This window comes from Eschscholzia californica, unplaced genomic scaffold (genome assembly GCF_041429995.1).
Source record: "Eschscholzia californica isolate CP2 unplaced genomic scaffold, dmEscCali1.0.p SCAF_3, whole genome shotgun sequence".
NCBI lineage: Eukaryota > Viridiplantae > Streptophyta > Magnoliopsida > Ranunculales > Papaveraceae > Eschscholzia > Eschscholzia californica.
In genome coordinates, this window is record NW_028238420.1 from 54,849,667 (window position 1) to 54,866,009 (window position 16,343).

Genomic DNA, 16,343 nt, shown 5'->3' on the forward strand with positions numbered 1-16,343 from the left:
ACATAATTACGTATTAGTATTGAAACTTGTACATGAAATATCAACCATTAAAAAATTATCGGAATATGAATCATTAATCATTATTGTGACAAATGATTATTGAAGTATTTTGATGATTTAGAAAGTTTTAATTTGAAGTATTTTGATAAACGAGCTTAAAACAATGCGAGCTCGAGTTCGAGCTCTTTCAAACTAATACGAACCGAGCTTGAACAAGTGGACAATTACTCGAACGAGCTCGAGTTCGAGCTCGAGCTCGAGTTCGAGCTCGAGCTCGACAGTCATTAACACGAATCAAGCTTGAACATCTTACTACTCGGCTCGGCTCGGCTCGGCTCGACTCGAGTACACCCCTAGTTTCTACTACTTCCCTTTGTTTTTTTTATCAAACCTTAGATGGGTCCTAATCAAACCCTACATTGATGAGGTAAAACTATAACTTTTTTAATTTTATTTTGTATTTTCGTTTTGGTAGTTTGAAAGAATACAAAACAATTTCAAGGCAAAAGTTCAAATTGAAGAAGAAATTCCCAGAATTTCGTGGGAATCCACAAAAATATGCTAGATTTTCGTGGCAAGTTTCCTTCTGTGTTGCCAATTTTTCGTAAGTAATCTACGAAATTGGCTAAGTCAGAATTTTTTTTTTTACAAAAAGTCAGAAGTTAAGATCTCTCGCGTTTTGTCGATTTTCCATGAAGCACGAGCAACTCTACTTGTTTGTAAAAAAAAATCTAGGGTTTTGAAAATTTTGATTTCTAGGTCTTAAAAGTTTAATGGGTTTTAGGGTTTTTAGATCTGATCTTTCTGGTTAGGAATATCCTTCAACAATTCCCTTCCCTTTGTTTGATGTCATTATCTTCTCCAAAAATATTCTCTCTCTAGAATTTTGGGTTGATGATGAAGATGAAGTAGTAGAAGAAGACCAAACTTACTTAGGCTTTATGGAGAACAGAGAGAGGTGTTAAAATAACACATCTAATTCTAAAAAGACCTAAGTGAAAATAATAGAGAGTTGTCCTCTTAGAAAGTGGTGTCGATATTAAAAAAATTAATTATTTTAGTTGTCTACGTAAGATAGTTGTCCATATAAGAAAAACGGTTGCCACATATTGGCCACCTTTTCCAAAGGGAGAGTGGTACTATGACAATATGACTTGAGCCGTTAAGCGTACTTCTTCTGTAACCCTCACATGCCCACACACTCTACTAGACATTGTGTCTGCATCTCTTCAACTCAAGATAGAGAGCAAACTGTTTTGCTTTGTGGTACGCTAGGAGTCCGAACTTTTCCATTTTGCTAGAAGTTTCGATCGATATAGGAAAACAGGTGAAATTCTCTTACTCCAACTTACCTCTCTCTCTCTCTACTTTTCTCTTACAGTTTTCTTTGGTTAGTTTTAGGGTTTCCACTAGTCTGCACTGTTATCGTTCTTCAGTACTTCTTATCTGAATTTCTCATTTTAGTGGTATAAGCTGTAGTTGAGGTGAATTACATACATCTTCACCAGTTTTAGGGTTTTCCAGTTACCAACTTAAGGTTTCGAGAAAAGAGAAGCTACAAATTGGTGGGTTGTTTCTTAATTTTAAGTTATCTGTTCTCTTTCACTATGTTTTCATTTTTCAGGCATTGAAGTTTCAGTGGAGCAGTTAATGGATAGACACAACCCATTACCCTAGAATTCTAGTTTTCAAGAAGAAAGGTTGCACAATTTGCGATGTATGCCAGAAGATTTAAGTTAGGAAGTGAGAAGGGAAAGATCCTTTTGCAACTAAACAAGTATTTGATTAGGTCTGACCGTGCAAGAACTTTATCCAGATATCAGCATTCACAAGCTACGCCGGTTAGGGAATTTCTGTTTAATCTACAGTTGTTGCAGGGTAATGCTATCCGTGTTAGTAAAACGGGGATTTACGGGAGGTATGATATTGGCACATGTTGGTCGAGAAGCGGAATAAGGTTTCTTAGCTCTGAGGGTGGCGGTAAAGATGCAAAAGACACAGCTAACGTTGATAAGGGAAAGACAGGAAAGAAGGTTAGGACTGATGAGAAGCATTGTGATGCACATGCTCGGCTTGGCGAACAAGATCAGAAAGAATGGATGGATAATGAGAAGTTAACTATTGAGATAAAAAACAAGGAGTCGCCTTTTCTATCCAAACGAGAGAGATTCAAAAATGAGTATTTGAGAAGGGTGGTTCCGTGGGAGAAAAGTACAGTTTCGTGGGAAAATTTTCCTTACTACATTAAGTAACATACTTCACCTTCTAGCTTCTCATGTTATTGTCTATAATTTGTCTAATGGTAGATCATTTCAATTGTATTTTCTTATGTTGTAGTGAACACACAAAAAGCCTATTGGTGGAATGTACTGCTTCCCATTTGAAACATAAGAGGTTTACTTCATCTTATGGTGCTCGCTTAACCTCGTCAAGTGGCAGAATACGGCTTCAAAGCGTCCCAGGTTGTTTATTGACGGCGGAACTCTTCAGACGTTCTGTTAGTATTCGTATCGGTTGCATTTGGTCATTAATAATTTATATCCTAATTACTGTTGAGTGTTGACAGGAACCGAGCTTTACCGAGAAAGATTAGTTAGAGCACTTGCGCGAGAATTACAAGTTCCCTTACTGGTGCTTGATAGTAGTGTTCTTGCTCCTTGCGTAAGTTTATGGGTGGCTTGTCTTATTTTCCTTTTATGATGGCAAATAGTTTTTATTGGCTTGTCTTCTTTGTTAGTAGAATAAACTAATTTACCATATTGTACTCCGTGTAGGATTTTAGTGAAGAATGTCCATCGGAAAGTGAGGGTGATGAAAACGAAGATCCTGGGGAAGAGTGCACTTCAGATTCCGACGCTGAGGAGAATGATGTCACTAATGAAGAAGAAGATTCTGCAAGCAGCAGTGAGGTGAAATCTGAAGAGAGTGATGATGATGAAGTTGATGGGCAGACATCTGTTGCTGATGCCTTGAAGAAGTTTGCGAAGTTTTCTCCTTACACTCTTGAAGACTACGAGAAGGTAAATTAAAATTATGAAGTTATTTCTATATGTCTTATAGTGTGCTAGGCTCTCATATCCACAAAAAATGAGCACTTGTACTAATGATCTTTACACAGCCTAATTATATGTGTATATTGGAGTGTCTAAAAGCAAGTAGATGGAATAATATATATATATTTGAAACTTTGAACTAATATATTGAAAGGAAACAATATTTGCAACAAATTAGGGTTAATGGTCAGGGTATATGTTACGATATCCAAGCCTCCCAGTTAACCACTACATCTGTAAAAGATACAAATTTAAAGACTTCTAAGCTCTTTGCCCAAAGGAAAATAGTTCCTTTCACATCTTCTATATCTAAGTTGGCTGATAGGTTCATATCCTTGAAGATTTTATTGTTACTGTTCTTCCAAAGGTTCAATAGTATAGCTGCAGGTACCAGCTTCCACACTTCTCTTCTGTTATGCTTCTTTTTTAATCCCTCCCACTGCTCCAACATCATCCCTATGCTCCTAGATCTACACCATTGCACTTTCAAAAATGAACCGAAGTAATCCCATAAGTTTTCAGCAATTGGGCAATGTAAGAATAGATGGTCTATTGTTTCTTCCTCCACTCTGCATATGATGCATCTGTTCACCAAGTTAAAGCCTCTGCGTTTGAGTAAATCCACTGTTGGTATCTTGTGTATCAACATAGCCCATAGAAGGATCCTACTCTTGGAGGGACGGTCTTCTTCCAAATAATCTTGATTAGAGTGGGGCTAAGAATTAGATGGAATAATATGTACAATTGGGAAATACACCTGAGACAATGCGAATTTGAGGCATTACTTGAAAAGAAGAAAGCAATGGTGTCTGTAATAGAAGAGAATTTTGCATGCTGTAATGATCAGAGAATAATAGCAAGATAAACTTTCAGTATTGGAATTGTGAGCTTCTGAGTAATATATTAACATGTTGTGTGGGGTTCTGGTATAGTGGTATAGTCTCCTATCAATGTTCAATTTTTTTTTTTTTGTTTCACATACTAAGTTTTTCTATTAAAATCAATAATGTGCTACTTATATGCTAGGTAGTTGTGTTAAACTAATAACTAATATGTCTCAGAGAGTCTCGGGAGAATCTCTAAGTCTATCAGAGACTGCGTCTGAAATTTCACCAGAACATGCTAAACGACGGCTTAGAAAAGGTAATCTCATCTGTTTGTTAAACTTCCTTCTTTTCAAAATTTAAATATGTTGAGTTCAAAGCTTGGTAAGGTAGTTTCTTGCTTTGCAAAATCAAACAAGAAAGGATATGGTTTAGCTTTAGGCGAAGATGTTTAATATAATCTAATAAGGGAATTTGCACACTAGTCATTATTAGTGTACGACTTAAAAACCACTTTTCTTTTCTTTTATTTAACCGAGACTAAAGTCACTGGACACTCCCCCTTGCATATTGTTTTTGGGGGGATTCACGGTCCGATGACGAAGTTTGGCTTACCGAAACTTTATTTAGCGAAATTTCTTTGTAAAATCTATAAGTTCAACTAGTTGAGTAGTTAACTACATGATTCTTTAGTTAACTAGTTATGAATTTAAGTTTTATGAGATAGAATGCTAATAGTTGGTGTATCTATTATATGTGCATCATAAACGTATATATAGTCTAGAAGAATAGTCCAAAATGTATAGCAACTGAAAATAGCCCACTGAAGATGTATCACTATTGTGCACCGGTGTGCATACCATGTACAGCAATGATCTGCATTCGAGGTAAATTTGATTGAGACTTACCTGTAAGTAGGGAACATCTGGTAAGACACTGGAAAGATGTTGTTGCATTATGATCTAAAGTCCGTACCAGTTTTATAGTTATATTATGAGTCCAAAATTTAGCCGACTTTGTTATATTTGTTGACTCCAGTGATGTTAAAATCGCACTATTCACAATGTGATATTGTTAGATCTAACCCTGTACCTGTTATTTAGATTATGTCGTTCTTGTATACCTTAAGGCCCTAAATTTTTTTTTGTAGCTTCTTTTTGTCCCCGTGGAAATTGTTTATTCTTTTGTTATCTGTAGGTGACAGGGTGAAATACGTTGGACCGTCCATATGTATTGAAGCTGATAACAGGTCGCTCTACTCTTTGTCTTCATCGAATCTAGATATGCACTTCCAATTAAATTTTTCAAGAAAAAATAGTTCAAAGATGGAACTCTGGTGATGCTTGCATATCTAATTTTTCCTCGTATGTAGAAACTAGAAACACAAACATGTTACTTTAGAAAAAAATGTTCCGCACTTTCGCTCCATAACCAACTTGTATATTAGGTGAGCAACTGAGCATGTTATCTTCTTCTTTCTGATGGGTGGTGTGGGTATATTCATTTGCTCCTTTCTTTTGAAACTGTGAATTAATAATAGTATCGGGGAAAAGGATGTACAAAGAGTCAATATACAACTACAAATACCCCATCTTAGCTCTAATCTAAATGATACATCATCAGAGCCTCCCAATTAGAAAAAAGTCGTAAAGGTTTTATCCTTTGCCCAAACACTTTTCCTACTCCATTGGAACAACAAGGCCAGGATATCCTCCACTGCAAGAGTACTGTTTGAGTTAGATTCTTTAAAAAAATTATCGTTTATGTCCTTCCCTATCGCCCACATAATTGCTAGAGGAATCATGGTCCGTAGCTCTTTTCTGGGCTTACTTAATCTGAGGAATTGCCGTTGTGTTTTTATTGCTTGATCAATCGACCTAGGGATGCACCACTGGTTTCCTGATTTGGATGTAAAAGAACCGCAAAGGGAACAGGCTTTCTCACAATCCTCAATCATCTTCCATGTTTGATCTTCAAGCTTCATAATTTTCATCTTCTCTGGCCAATCTGGGATGAGTTTAAAAGCAGATCATCAATCTTTGTGATTCATTTTGATTTGATGAATTTGTTTTTACCGTGACGAACGATTTCAGATTCGTTTTGGAGTTTGTTCTCTATCTAGAGATCCCGTATTTACCAGAACACATTATGAACTATAACAATGCATTATGAACTATCATATTTTAAAACCTTCTCTTGTGAGTACTCATAATGTGTTATGAACTTTTGTAATACAATATGACAAAACCCTATTTTGTTCTATAATTTCGAATATAAAACCATTTTTCCTCCTAAACCAATTTTTTTTTCAAAAATGAAATTGTTTCTCATTCATAGTACGTTATGAATCAGCATAGTACAACATAGCTGTTGATAATACGTTATGAACTTAAAATAAATTCGTATATATGTATCAAATGAAAAACCAGTGTGAGGAAGACTTGGAAACAAGTATCATTTGCTCTAGAAGAAGGAGAAGGCAGCAGTTGTAAGAAAGAAGACGAACGAATGGGTTTGGCGAGAGAAAGAGGTAGAGTGTTAGGGTTTTAGAGAAAAATTTCATAGAAAGCAAGGGGACTCACGCGTCAACAATAAAAGTCGGAAGGGCAGAAACGTCATTTTCCCATTTGGGACCTCCGGCTTATTTTATTCCGCGGGAGGTCCGGTGGATCATACGCCCATTCTCAGGCTCGAGATGGATTTTAGCCCAATCCTCCGAAAACTAAAACATAAATTTTAATGGGTTGACAAACAATATCCTCTAAAATTTCGCTTCGATTTATGAGAAATTTGGTCTAATCTCCATGGTTTAAGTATTGTATGGCATTAACAACATCCTGGGCTTCAAAAATAACAACTGAACTACCAGACGATCAGTTCATTTATATGCTAGTCATGTTTGCCTTAGTTTAGATGCGTTTTTGGATGTCAGTTAGATTTTATTGTTAGTGTCTACTGTGAACCATATCGTTGTTAATATTTCGCTTTTATTTGGTTATTTGTATAGTATTTGATGTCTTGTCGTCTAATGGTTGGTATCGGGTACGTTTGTATGCCTTTTAGGTCATTGTATATTTGTATACTTGGTCGTTAGATTCTCAGAACATGTTATTCATTTTTAATAGGATACTTTTGACGTCTTCAGGAACTTGCCAACGGGTCAGCGTGGAGAGGTGTACCAGGTGAATGGAAATCGAGTAGCTGTCGTTCTGGATGATGAAAAAGTAGAAACAGACGAGAAAGTAGCAGAAAAGGCTGCAAAACATTCAATTTATTGGATTGACAGTATGTATCTGAATTTCTAGTCGATTTTGGTAGAGATAATGATTTCTGATGCTAATCAATATGTTTCACTATGTAACTAAATGTCAAAATGTTGTCTGATCATTGTTTTTGATTGCTTGTAGAAATTTAAATGTCGAAGTAACTTCCCTATGTTCTTAATTCTATACATTATAAGATGTTTCAACTTCTATACTTAATTTTCGACGGTTGAAATTTTAGAGTATCACACCTTATCACCATTTCCCGTTTCCAGGTTCATACCCATGGTTGTGGGTTATAGCTAAGCCATGTGTTATGTCAATGATTTTTCTCCCTTTCTCATGACCTCCAAGGAACCCTCTGTACTTCACATCTTTGTAGAACCTTCATCCTAGACATTCATTCTCGGTGGTGCTGTTTCCTTCCAAATTGCCGTGTAACTTGCTTTGCAAGTTTTATATTCTATTATGATGGTTTGGTTCTATAGCATCCGTTTGTCAATTTTTTTCAACTCAAATGGGCCATGGCGTTTCTTACGCCATTACTTGTTAGAAAGACCCATTGATCTCTACTAGAACTAAGTTCGTTTTCCTTTCTAAACATGATATTGCAAATTTTTATCGAGCTGATGATCTTATGTTTATTTCCAGCCCAGGAAATTGAACATGATCCTGATACTCAGGCAGAAGATTGGTACATCGCTGTGGAGGCGTTGTTTGAGGTGAGATGCCTAGCTGAAATTATTAGTTTAACTATATGAGCCAGCCTACTCATAACTCACTACCAAAATGATATAGGTTATTAATGTTAGGTCAGACCCAATATATTATCTTCTGAGGTTTTCAGCAGATTCCTTATTAGCAAATGACTTTGTTTATCTTCTCTTCTGTATGCAGGTTTCACAGTCCCTGGAACCACTTATTATCTACTTTCCAGACTCTTCTCAGTGGTTGGCTAGGGCAGTTCCCAAGTCAAATCGCAAAGATTTCGTTAATAAGGTCGAGGAAATGTTTGAGCGGCTGTCAGGACCTGTCGTTTTGATTTGTGGGCAAAATAAAGTTGAGACAGGGTCAAAGGAGAAGGAGAAATTTGTAAGCTCTAATCCTTTTCACTGAATAATGCGTAGTCATATCCCCTTGCTGACTATAGGCAAAGGACTAACAATATGTTCTGTGCATCTATGTTGCATTAAGCGCGAGGCGGGGCAAGGCGCGCCTAGGTGAGCGCCTCAAAAAGAGGCAGCATCAGCCTTTTCTTTCACTTCCTCGAACTGTAATAGTATTGGTTAACTCAACTATCCTAATTTCACCAGTACTAGTAAGTAGAAGAGGAAAAAAAGTGAAGAAGAAAAAACAGACTTGATGGAAGAAGAGTAAGAAAAGCGGACTTGATAAAAAAAAGTGAAGAAGAAGAAAAAAACGGACTTGATGGAACAAGAGTAAGAAAAAACCGACTTGATGGGAAAACCAAACTGAAAACTGATTGAAGAAGATGCAAAAACACGAGAGAAAGAGAGTAAGAAAAGTGGAGAGAAGAAGATTTGCATTGAAGTTTGATGATGTAAGAAGAAGATGAAACATTAATTTGGAGAAGTGTTCTTCTGTTCATCTTCTCTCTCTCTCTCTCTCTCTCTCTCTCTCTCTCTCTCTCTCTCTCTCTCTCTCTCTCTCTCTCTGTCTCTTTCTCTACTGTTTTGATTGGTTTGGAAAGTTGGACCCAAAATTGTTTCAGTTTTCTTATACCCTCATCGCTTTAGTGTCGCCTCTCGCTTCTCCTAGACATCAAAAGGCATTCGCCTAGGCGCTCCCAGTCACCAATAGTGGAAAGAAGGGGATTTTGCCTCCAAAGGAGGAGACACCCTTGAGAACACTTTGAGCGCCTAGGCGCGCCTTTGACAACATAGCGGTGCATGAAATTTTGTATTTGATGCACATCATAATTGTTTGCAATTTGTTTTACTTCTTCACCATGGCCAATAACAGTTTTTTTTTTTTTTGTGATGTGGGGCAGACAATGATACTTCCTAATTTTGGTCGTCTTGGTAAGCTGGTAATGATCCTTATTAATTACATCTTGTTTGTATTTGTCATTTACTTTTTATTTGATCAAAAAGCTGTTATTATTGAAAGTTGAGACTTGTTCTCTGTCCAGCTCTCATTTATGTTGACGGTGATTGATTTATCCGCATTAGTTGGGGCTGGAACAGTCTGCCTGATCCCCGATCCGCACGATCTTGGCCGAATTCTTACTAAATCCTATATACACGGATACACTCACACGCACACACTACATAATGTGCTTAGACGATGCTATTTACACATATGCCACAAGCCCTACTATTCAGATTAAACTCTATCAATTCAAACTTTCTCAATGTGCAGCTGTAATTAATGTGAGTGGGTAATTGATTTATCACAAGTAGTTGGGGCGGGATCAGCTCGCGATTGAATGAAGGCTGATCCCTGTGATCTCAGCCGAGTTCTCACTAGATCCTAAACATACACATGACCATGTGTATCGACACAAATGCTCGCTCGCTCTGCGCGCGCGCACGCACACACACACACACACACACACACACACACTACATAATGTTCTTATGTGATCCTTTTTACACATATGCCACTTGCCACAAACTCAACTAGTCAGACTAAACTTAATCAATTCAAACATTCATATATAACAACTGACCCGGGGTTCGGCACGGGATCTGCGCGGGGTACCCATGGTTCAGATCCGATCAGCGAGGTACTCAAGTAGATCGGCATGATCCCAAGTTTGGATGCCTTCAGTTTGGGTATTGAATATGATATACAGGAGCATTTCTAGTCTCCTAGAGCTTAATGTCTCCAGCAGATCTTTTACTGGTTTTGTGTGGGCATGTGTGTATTTTGTGAAGCTTATGCTAATGTGTCATGGGGAAGAAGGATGAATTTTTCGTATTGGGCAAGGGTAGCTCATGTACCCGTACTCATTAGCAATATTTAGATTCATTGTATTTGATTCTTTTTTATATCGTCTACTCATCTTGTTCGTTATTGGTATGCTCATTTGATAAGCTCATACTGGATTTTACAGCCTTTATCTTTGAAGCGACTGACTGAGGGACTGAAGTCAACAAAGAAATCACAAGATGATGATTTATATAAGCTGTTCACAAATGTTTTCTGCATTCACCCTCCAAAGGTGAAGTCTGGGTTCCAGATTACATCATGCATTTATGGAAAAAAAACTATTATTGGCTCTGGATTATTGTGATTTTGAGGCATTTCTCTCGTAATTATCATTTATTACTTTATATGATATTCGCTGTTGCTTGCAGGAAGACGAGCTGCTTAGGACATTCAATAAACAGGTTGATGAAGACAGAAAAATTGTAATATCTAGGAGTAACTTAAATGAATTATACAAGGTACGAAGTTTAGCCTCTGTTTTGAACGTTAACAATTTCATTTCACAGCTCTAAGATGTATTTTTTAATACTGTGAAAGTGCAGGTGCTGGACGAGCATGAGTTGTCGTGTATGGAGCTTTTGCATGTAAAATCTGATGGCGTGATCCTGACGAAGCAGAGTAAGCAATCCAAGTGATTGTAATTCCAATGCTTTTTCTTTTTTGAGAACTTGAATGAGTTGTCGTGTATGGAGCTTTTGCATGTAAAATCTCCTCATCCCTGTGCCTGTGCAACTAAACCTGAATTCTACATACGTCTTTAGTTTGGCCCATTTTGACGGTGATACCCTTACTCCAGATATAATACATTATTCGAAACTGCCTCCACTGTAGTGTCCACTGTTGTCCTTGAATGTTTTCTTTGAAACTGCAAATTAATACATTATTCGAAAAAATGAGAAACATCATAAAATATATGTGTTTTACCTTTGGTCTTGCTTACAGAAGCTGAGAAAGTCGTTGGTTGGGCCAAAAACCATTATTTGTCAACCTGCCTCCTTCCTTGTATCACCTGTGAAAGGCTAAATGTGCCTCGTGAAAGGTAAAAGCTTCGTTCACTTTCTTACATTGGTCATCCTTCTGTTGTCGGGGTAGCTGAATTTGACCTTTGTCATTTTCCACATGAAGCATGGAAATTGCAATTTTGAGGTTAAAGGAACAGGAGATGGTAAACAAGAAACCCTCACAAAACCTAAAGGTATAGTTCTTTCTCTTGGCCTGCTCTCAAAATGCCTTGGTCCATTTCCATCTCTAAGATGTGTCATTCAATGTAGAGTTTGGCTAAGGATGAGTATGAGAATAACTTTGTATCATCTGTGGTTACACCTGATGAAATTGGAGTTCACTTTGATGATATCGGTGCACTTGAAGAGGTGAAAAAGACATTAAATGAACTTGTCACTCTCCCAATGAGGAGGCCGGAGCTGTTCTCTCATGGAAATCTGTTGAGGGTTAAGTTTCTTCTTTACTTCTCTATTTAGCTTCCTGATAGTTAGTTGCAACTTTATTTCTTTACCAGTCCTATCTGTTAACTAGTATTATCTAAATTGCTATTTTCCAAACTGAATCAGCCTTGCAAAGGAATACTACTTTTTGGCCCTCCTGGAACTGGAAAAACTCTTCTTGCTAAAGCCCTTGCAACAGAAGCAGGAGCAAATTTTATCAGCATTACGGGTTCAACCCTTACATCGAAGGTATAACAGACTTTAGGTGTTGTCTTGTACTGATTCTAATTTGCAAAGTCCAAAACCTCCAACGTTATGGACTATAGTGTTTCCTGTATTAAGATATTGGAAATAAATACTTGTGAAGAGTCCAACACCGAAAATTTCTGATAGGAAAGGAAGGCGCGGTGGAAGCTAGTAATCTCTACACCTATAGTTTCTGTTAGGTACTGACTAAATTGATACACTTCATTCTTATCTTGAAATGAACCATCCAAGTAACTTGAGACTTGGGCGTCATCTAGAGCTGTAACCTTCATTGATAGACGTGGGGACCAATCATTCTCTCATTACTCATTAGGTTTCTTAATTCTAATCTCACTGATGTTGAGGACTATTTGAACTAGGTCATCTTCTAACAATTATCCCTTAAATTAAGCAACAAAGTAGTTAGAAGTAAACAAAACAAATAAAGCAAGCTGCTATTGGACTGCTTCTGCCACTCAAAATGTGCTTGGGCATCTCTCTTTTGTATTAGGGTTTTCAATTTCTAAATGCACTGACTCTTATTCATATGGTGAAACAGTGGTTTGGAGATGCTGAGAAGCTTACGAAGGCTCTTTTCTCTTTTGCAAGCAAGCTAGCGCCTGTTATTATATTTGTTGACGAGGTCTGTATATGCTAATGCATTTATGCATCCGATTCTTGAATGATCTGGTGAAAAATATCAATCTTCCCGAAGTTCTAAATCCGAATGTTGTTTTCATGTTTGTGATTTGTATAATGCCATAATTTGAATCCAGGAATTAGATAGAGGATCGATTTTAAAGTGGATCAACTATAAAATTTAGGAAGTCTGATGGTTCAATATTTATACTTCAGTAGTTCAGTTAGATAAAAAACAGTCTTTGCTGTGAAAAATAATTGATTTTATCGAACTCAGTGATTGTTTGTGCAAATATATCTAGTACTTTGTAAGCATTAGGATACTTTTTGCGCATTAAAAATGTCGATTATTTGCAGCAATGATATGTTTCCGTTACTTTGCTAAGTATAATTATAGTTCTCTTAATTTCGTCCTTTCAGGTTGATAGTTTGCTTGGTGCTCGTGGTGGTGCCTTTGAGCACGAAGCCACCAGAAGAATGCGCAATGAATTTATGGCAGCTTGGGATGGACTGAGGTCAAAAGACAGCCAAAGAATCCTCATCCTTGGAGCCACGAATAGGCCATTTGACCTCGATGATGCTGTCATCCGCCGTTTGCCGAGAAGGTAGGCTGATGAAATATTTAAATATACATATGCACACACACACACACACACAAATATATATATATATATATAGATAGATACATATACACACATACATATACACACACATACAGACACTAATGCTTATAAATTCTTACTATATCCAAAAGCTAAATAAATAAATTGGTTATGTAGAATATATGTCGATCTCCCTGATGCGGAAAACCGAATGAAGATTCTACGAATATTTCTTGCTCAAGAAAAACTAGAATCTTGCTTCAAATATGATGAACTTGCCAATGCTACTGAAGGATATTCTGGAAGTGATTTGAAGGTAATATACCAACATTAGTGTGATAGTGTCTAATAGTCTATGCCTGTGCTACCTAATCTCATACTCTATTCTGTACAGAACCTCTGCATCGCTGCTGCATATATGCCTGTCCAAGAGCTTCTGGAGGAAGAAAAGAAGGTATAGCTGTTGTACTTAGGAACTTTTTATTTATGTTTTTTACTACAGTTTGAAGTGTCGAGTTGAACTTTTCCTAGATACGAGTTATATCAAGTGAACCATGGGCAGGTACCAGAAAATATCTGTGGAGTGTGATTTATGTATTTTCAGCGAGCTTACCTATAAAAGAAGCAATATAATGTGATTGTTAATTAGTTTAAAAGTTGTTGGGCACAAACTAACAACAATTAATTATGCCAACAACTGATAACTCCGTTGTTAGTGCACGTAAAAAGGCAAGCATATTAGAAGCTGATCATCTTTAGGGGCCCTCTTGGTGAGTTAGTCATCTTTAAGTGGCCAAATTGAAATTGACCCATCTTTTATATCTTTATTTTGTACATCTAGGGCCCCTACAATCTGGCTCTTGACACGATTTCGGGGTTCAGGCTCTGAGCTAAGGGTCGAAAGCCTTCCAAGGGTTCATGTGTATGTATATAATCTTCACTAGAGGAGTAAGTAATACCAGCTCTTCTCTCTTCTCCAGGTTGGGACAAATAGTGCTGTTCCTATATTAAGGCCATTGAAGCTGGAAGACTTCATGCAGGCAAAAGCTAAGGTATAGAGATAGATTTAAGCTCCATTATGTAATAGACCTCTCTTCTTTTGTTCATGACTGTTCCACAGCAGAGTATGCATGCATTCTAGAATGAGTATAAAATTTGTCACTGGGTCCTGCTCGAGAGTGTTCCAACAAAAAAAGTAGTAACTCCTCCAAATTGTTCTTATATTTGTTAAGGTGGGAGCTTCAGTTGCGTACGACGCTACGAGCATGAATGAGCTGAGAAAATGGAATGAACAATATGGCGAAGGTGGAAGCAGGAGAAAATCACCTTTTGGAATTGACTTGGACTGATCCGATAAATTATTCACTCATCAATGATAATGAAAGAAACGAGTGAAATAGATTATGAGGTGATGTTCCATTTATTCATTTCAAGTTCCATTACTTGGAAGTTGTAGGAAATAGAAGCAACTGTAGTATTTAGGTGTCTGTTTGTTTGTAGTAGTTCTTTTGCTTCAAAAAATAAAAAATAATGATATGTTTGGCAAAAGTGTTAATTATAAGTCAAAAAGTTAGTTTAGTAATATAATTTTCTTTTTTTATTTTCTTTTTCTCATAAAGATACTTGATTTCAATTATTTGTTTATGATTTTCATGATTACTCTTTTGGAAGAGTTGGTGGTGATAGAAGCGGCGGTTGAATGATGGTTGTGGTGGATGTGTATGATGGTTGTGGTGGAAGATGCGGATATGGTGGTGATGGAGGTACGAGATGGTGGTGGTGGAGGTACGGCGGTGTTGGAGGTGTGGTGGTGGTGGCTGAGATACAATGGTGGTGGTTTAAATACAGTGGTGTGGGGTGGAGGTACGGCTGTGGTGGAGGGTTGAGGTGTGGTGGTGTATAGTGGTGGTTGGTGGTACAACGATGTCGTGGAAATTTAGGTGTGGTGGTGGAGTGGAAATAAACGAAGAAAAAAATTTGGTAAATAAAATTTGTGCATATATTGATGAAAAGTTACTTAATTTTAAAGTCGGGAATTTTCACTTTACTCAATTAATTTTTTTGACTTTTCTACTTAAATAAGCACTTCTTTCAACGTTGCCAATGACACCTTAGTCTATCTGATCTTATATGAAAAAGGATAGAAGGATATAATAGTGCCTCTTTAACCAATGAAATACTTATTAACAAGTTGCATTGTGTATTGATGACAAATGTTTTACATTGTTTATACATTTTTAATAACCTAAGTTCAATAAACTATGGTAATCTCTATCCTCTGGGAATCGAACCTAGAACGGGTTTTGGAGTTTATGTCAACACTTTCAACAACTTGGACAAATAAGTGTTGTTGTGAATGAAATAGTTAATAATAAATAATTCCGGTCGTGTTCCAACATCCAGTTTCCTTTAAGAAAAAGGAACCACGCCCCTTAACTATCAGACTTTCAAGATATACAACCTAAATGTTTTCGGAAACGTAAATATCTCTAGAAAAAAATTCATTCAAGCCCTTGGGCTTTTGGCGGCCAAAGTAGGGGTGGCAATTTGGTCCGAACCGGTGGGTTTTTTCCCGAACCCGCCCCTAATGGAATGGGTTTTACCGCCCCGTTTATTAAATTGGACGGTAATGGTATGATACTTACCGAGTTCGGGGCGGGTTTGGGATTAGGTAGTGAAACCCGCCCCGCCCCGATTAAATATGTTATGTTATTATATATACAATAGGTTTCTAAAACTTTTTATCTTATATCATCAATTTAACTATTTTATATTTTATATTATGTAATAAGTTGTAGTGTTTATAGTTGATAAAACCAAAATGTTAAAAGTTTTGTTTATAATATTTATATTATTTTGATTAATCTAACTTATTTGAAATAAAAATATGAAATTTATGTTTAAATCTGACCCGCCCCACACTGTTTCATGTTAAACGGGGCGGGGCGGGTCGGTAATGGTTAAGTAATTTCCTAGTCGGAACGGGTATGGTAATTAAATACCCACCCCGATTAACTATTGGGGCGGGAATGGTAAAACCCGTTTATTAACGGGGCGGACTTGGGAAAGAGGTAACCCGTCCCAAACCCGCCCCGTTGACATCCCTAAGCCAAACAAATCAGTTGGTAAAAGTTAAATGTAGTCATCAATACTGGGTGACATGCAAAATTAGCTTCAAAAGGTGTCGAAAAACTAAACTATGGTTTAGACCGATTGGAGAGGTTTCAGATTGATCTTGTTTGAGTATATTTTGTATTTAGATAGTCCTTGTTGTCGATTTTGTAGATTGAGTATAGAACGTTACCTTTCGGTGGACGGC

The 16,343-nt window shown here is 37.1% G+C and overlaps 1 protein-coding gene across 1 annotated transcript; it reads left to right on the top strand.

Annotated features, from left to right (window-relative positions):
* The first annotated feature begins 1,060 nt into the window (after positions 1-1,060).
* Positions 1,061-14,622, top strand: LOC147551990 (uncharacterized). Its single transcript, XM_086668865.1, has 24 exons — positions 1,061-1,327; positions 1,625-2,248; positions 2,338-2,462; positions 2,567-2,661; positions 2,775-3,020; positions 4,115-4,196; positions 5,075-5,126; positions 7,023-7,162; positions 7,792-7,862; positions 8,038-8,232; positions 9,152-9,190; positions 10,220-10,327; positions 10,464-10,553; positions 10,638-10,713; positions 11,038-11,134; positions 11,221-11,290; positions 11,367-11,543; positions 11,664-11,786; positions 12,343-12,426; positions 12,843-13,027; positions 13,202-13,340; positions 13,419-13,478; positions 14,005-14,076; positions 14,257-14,622. The coding sequence occupies exons 2-24, from the start codon at positions 1,716-1,718 to the stop codon at positions 14,371-14,373; spliced, it is 2,976 nt and encodes a 991-aa protein (XP_086524991.1). The 5' UTR covers positions 1,061-1,327; positions 1,625-1,715; the 3' UTR covers positions 14,374-14,622.
* The last annotated feature ends 1,721 nt before the right edge of the window (positions 14,623-16,343 follow it).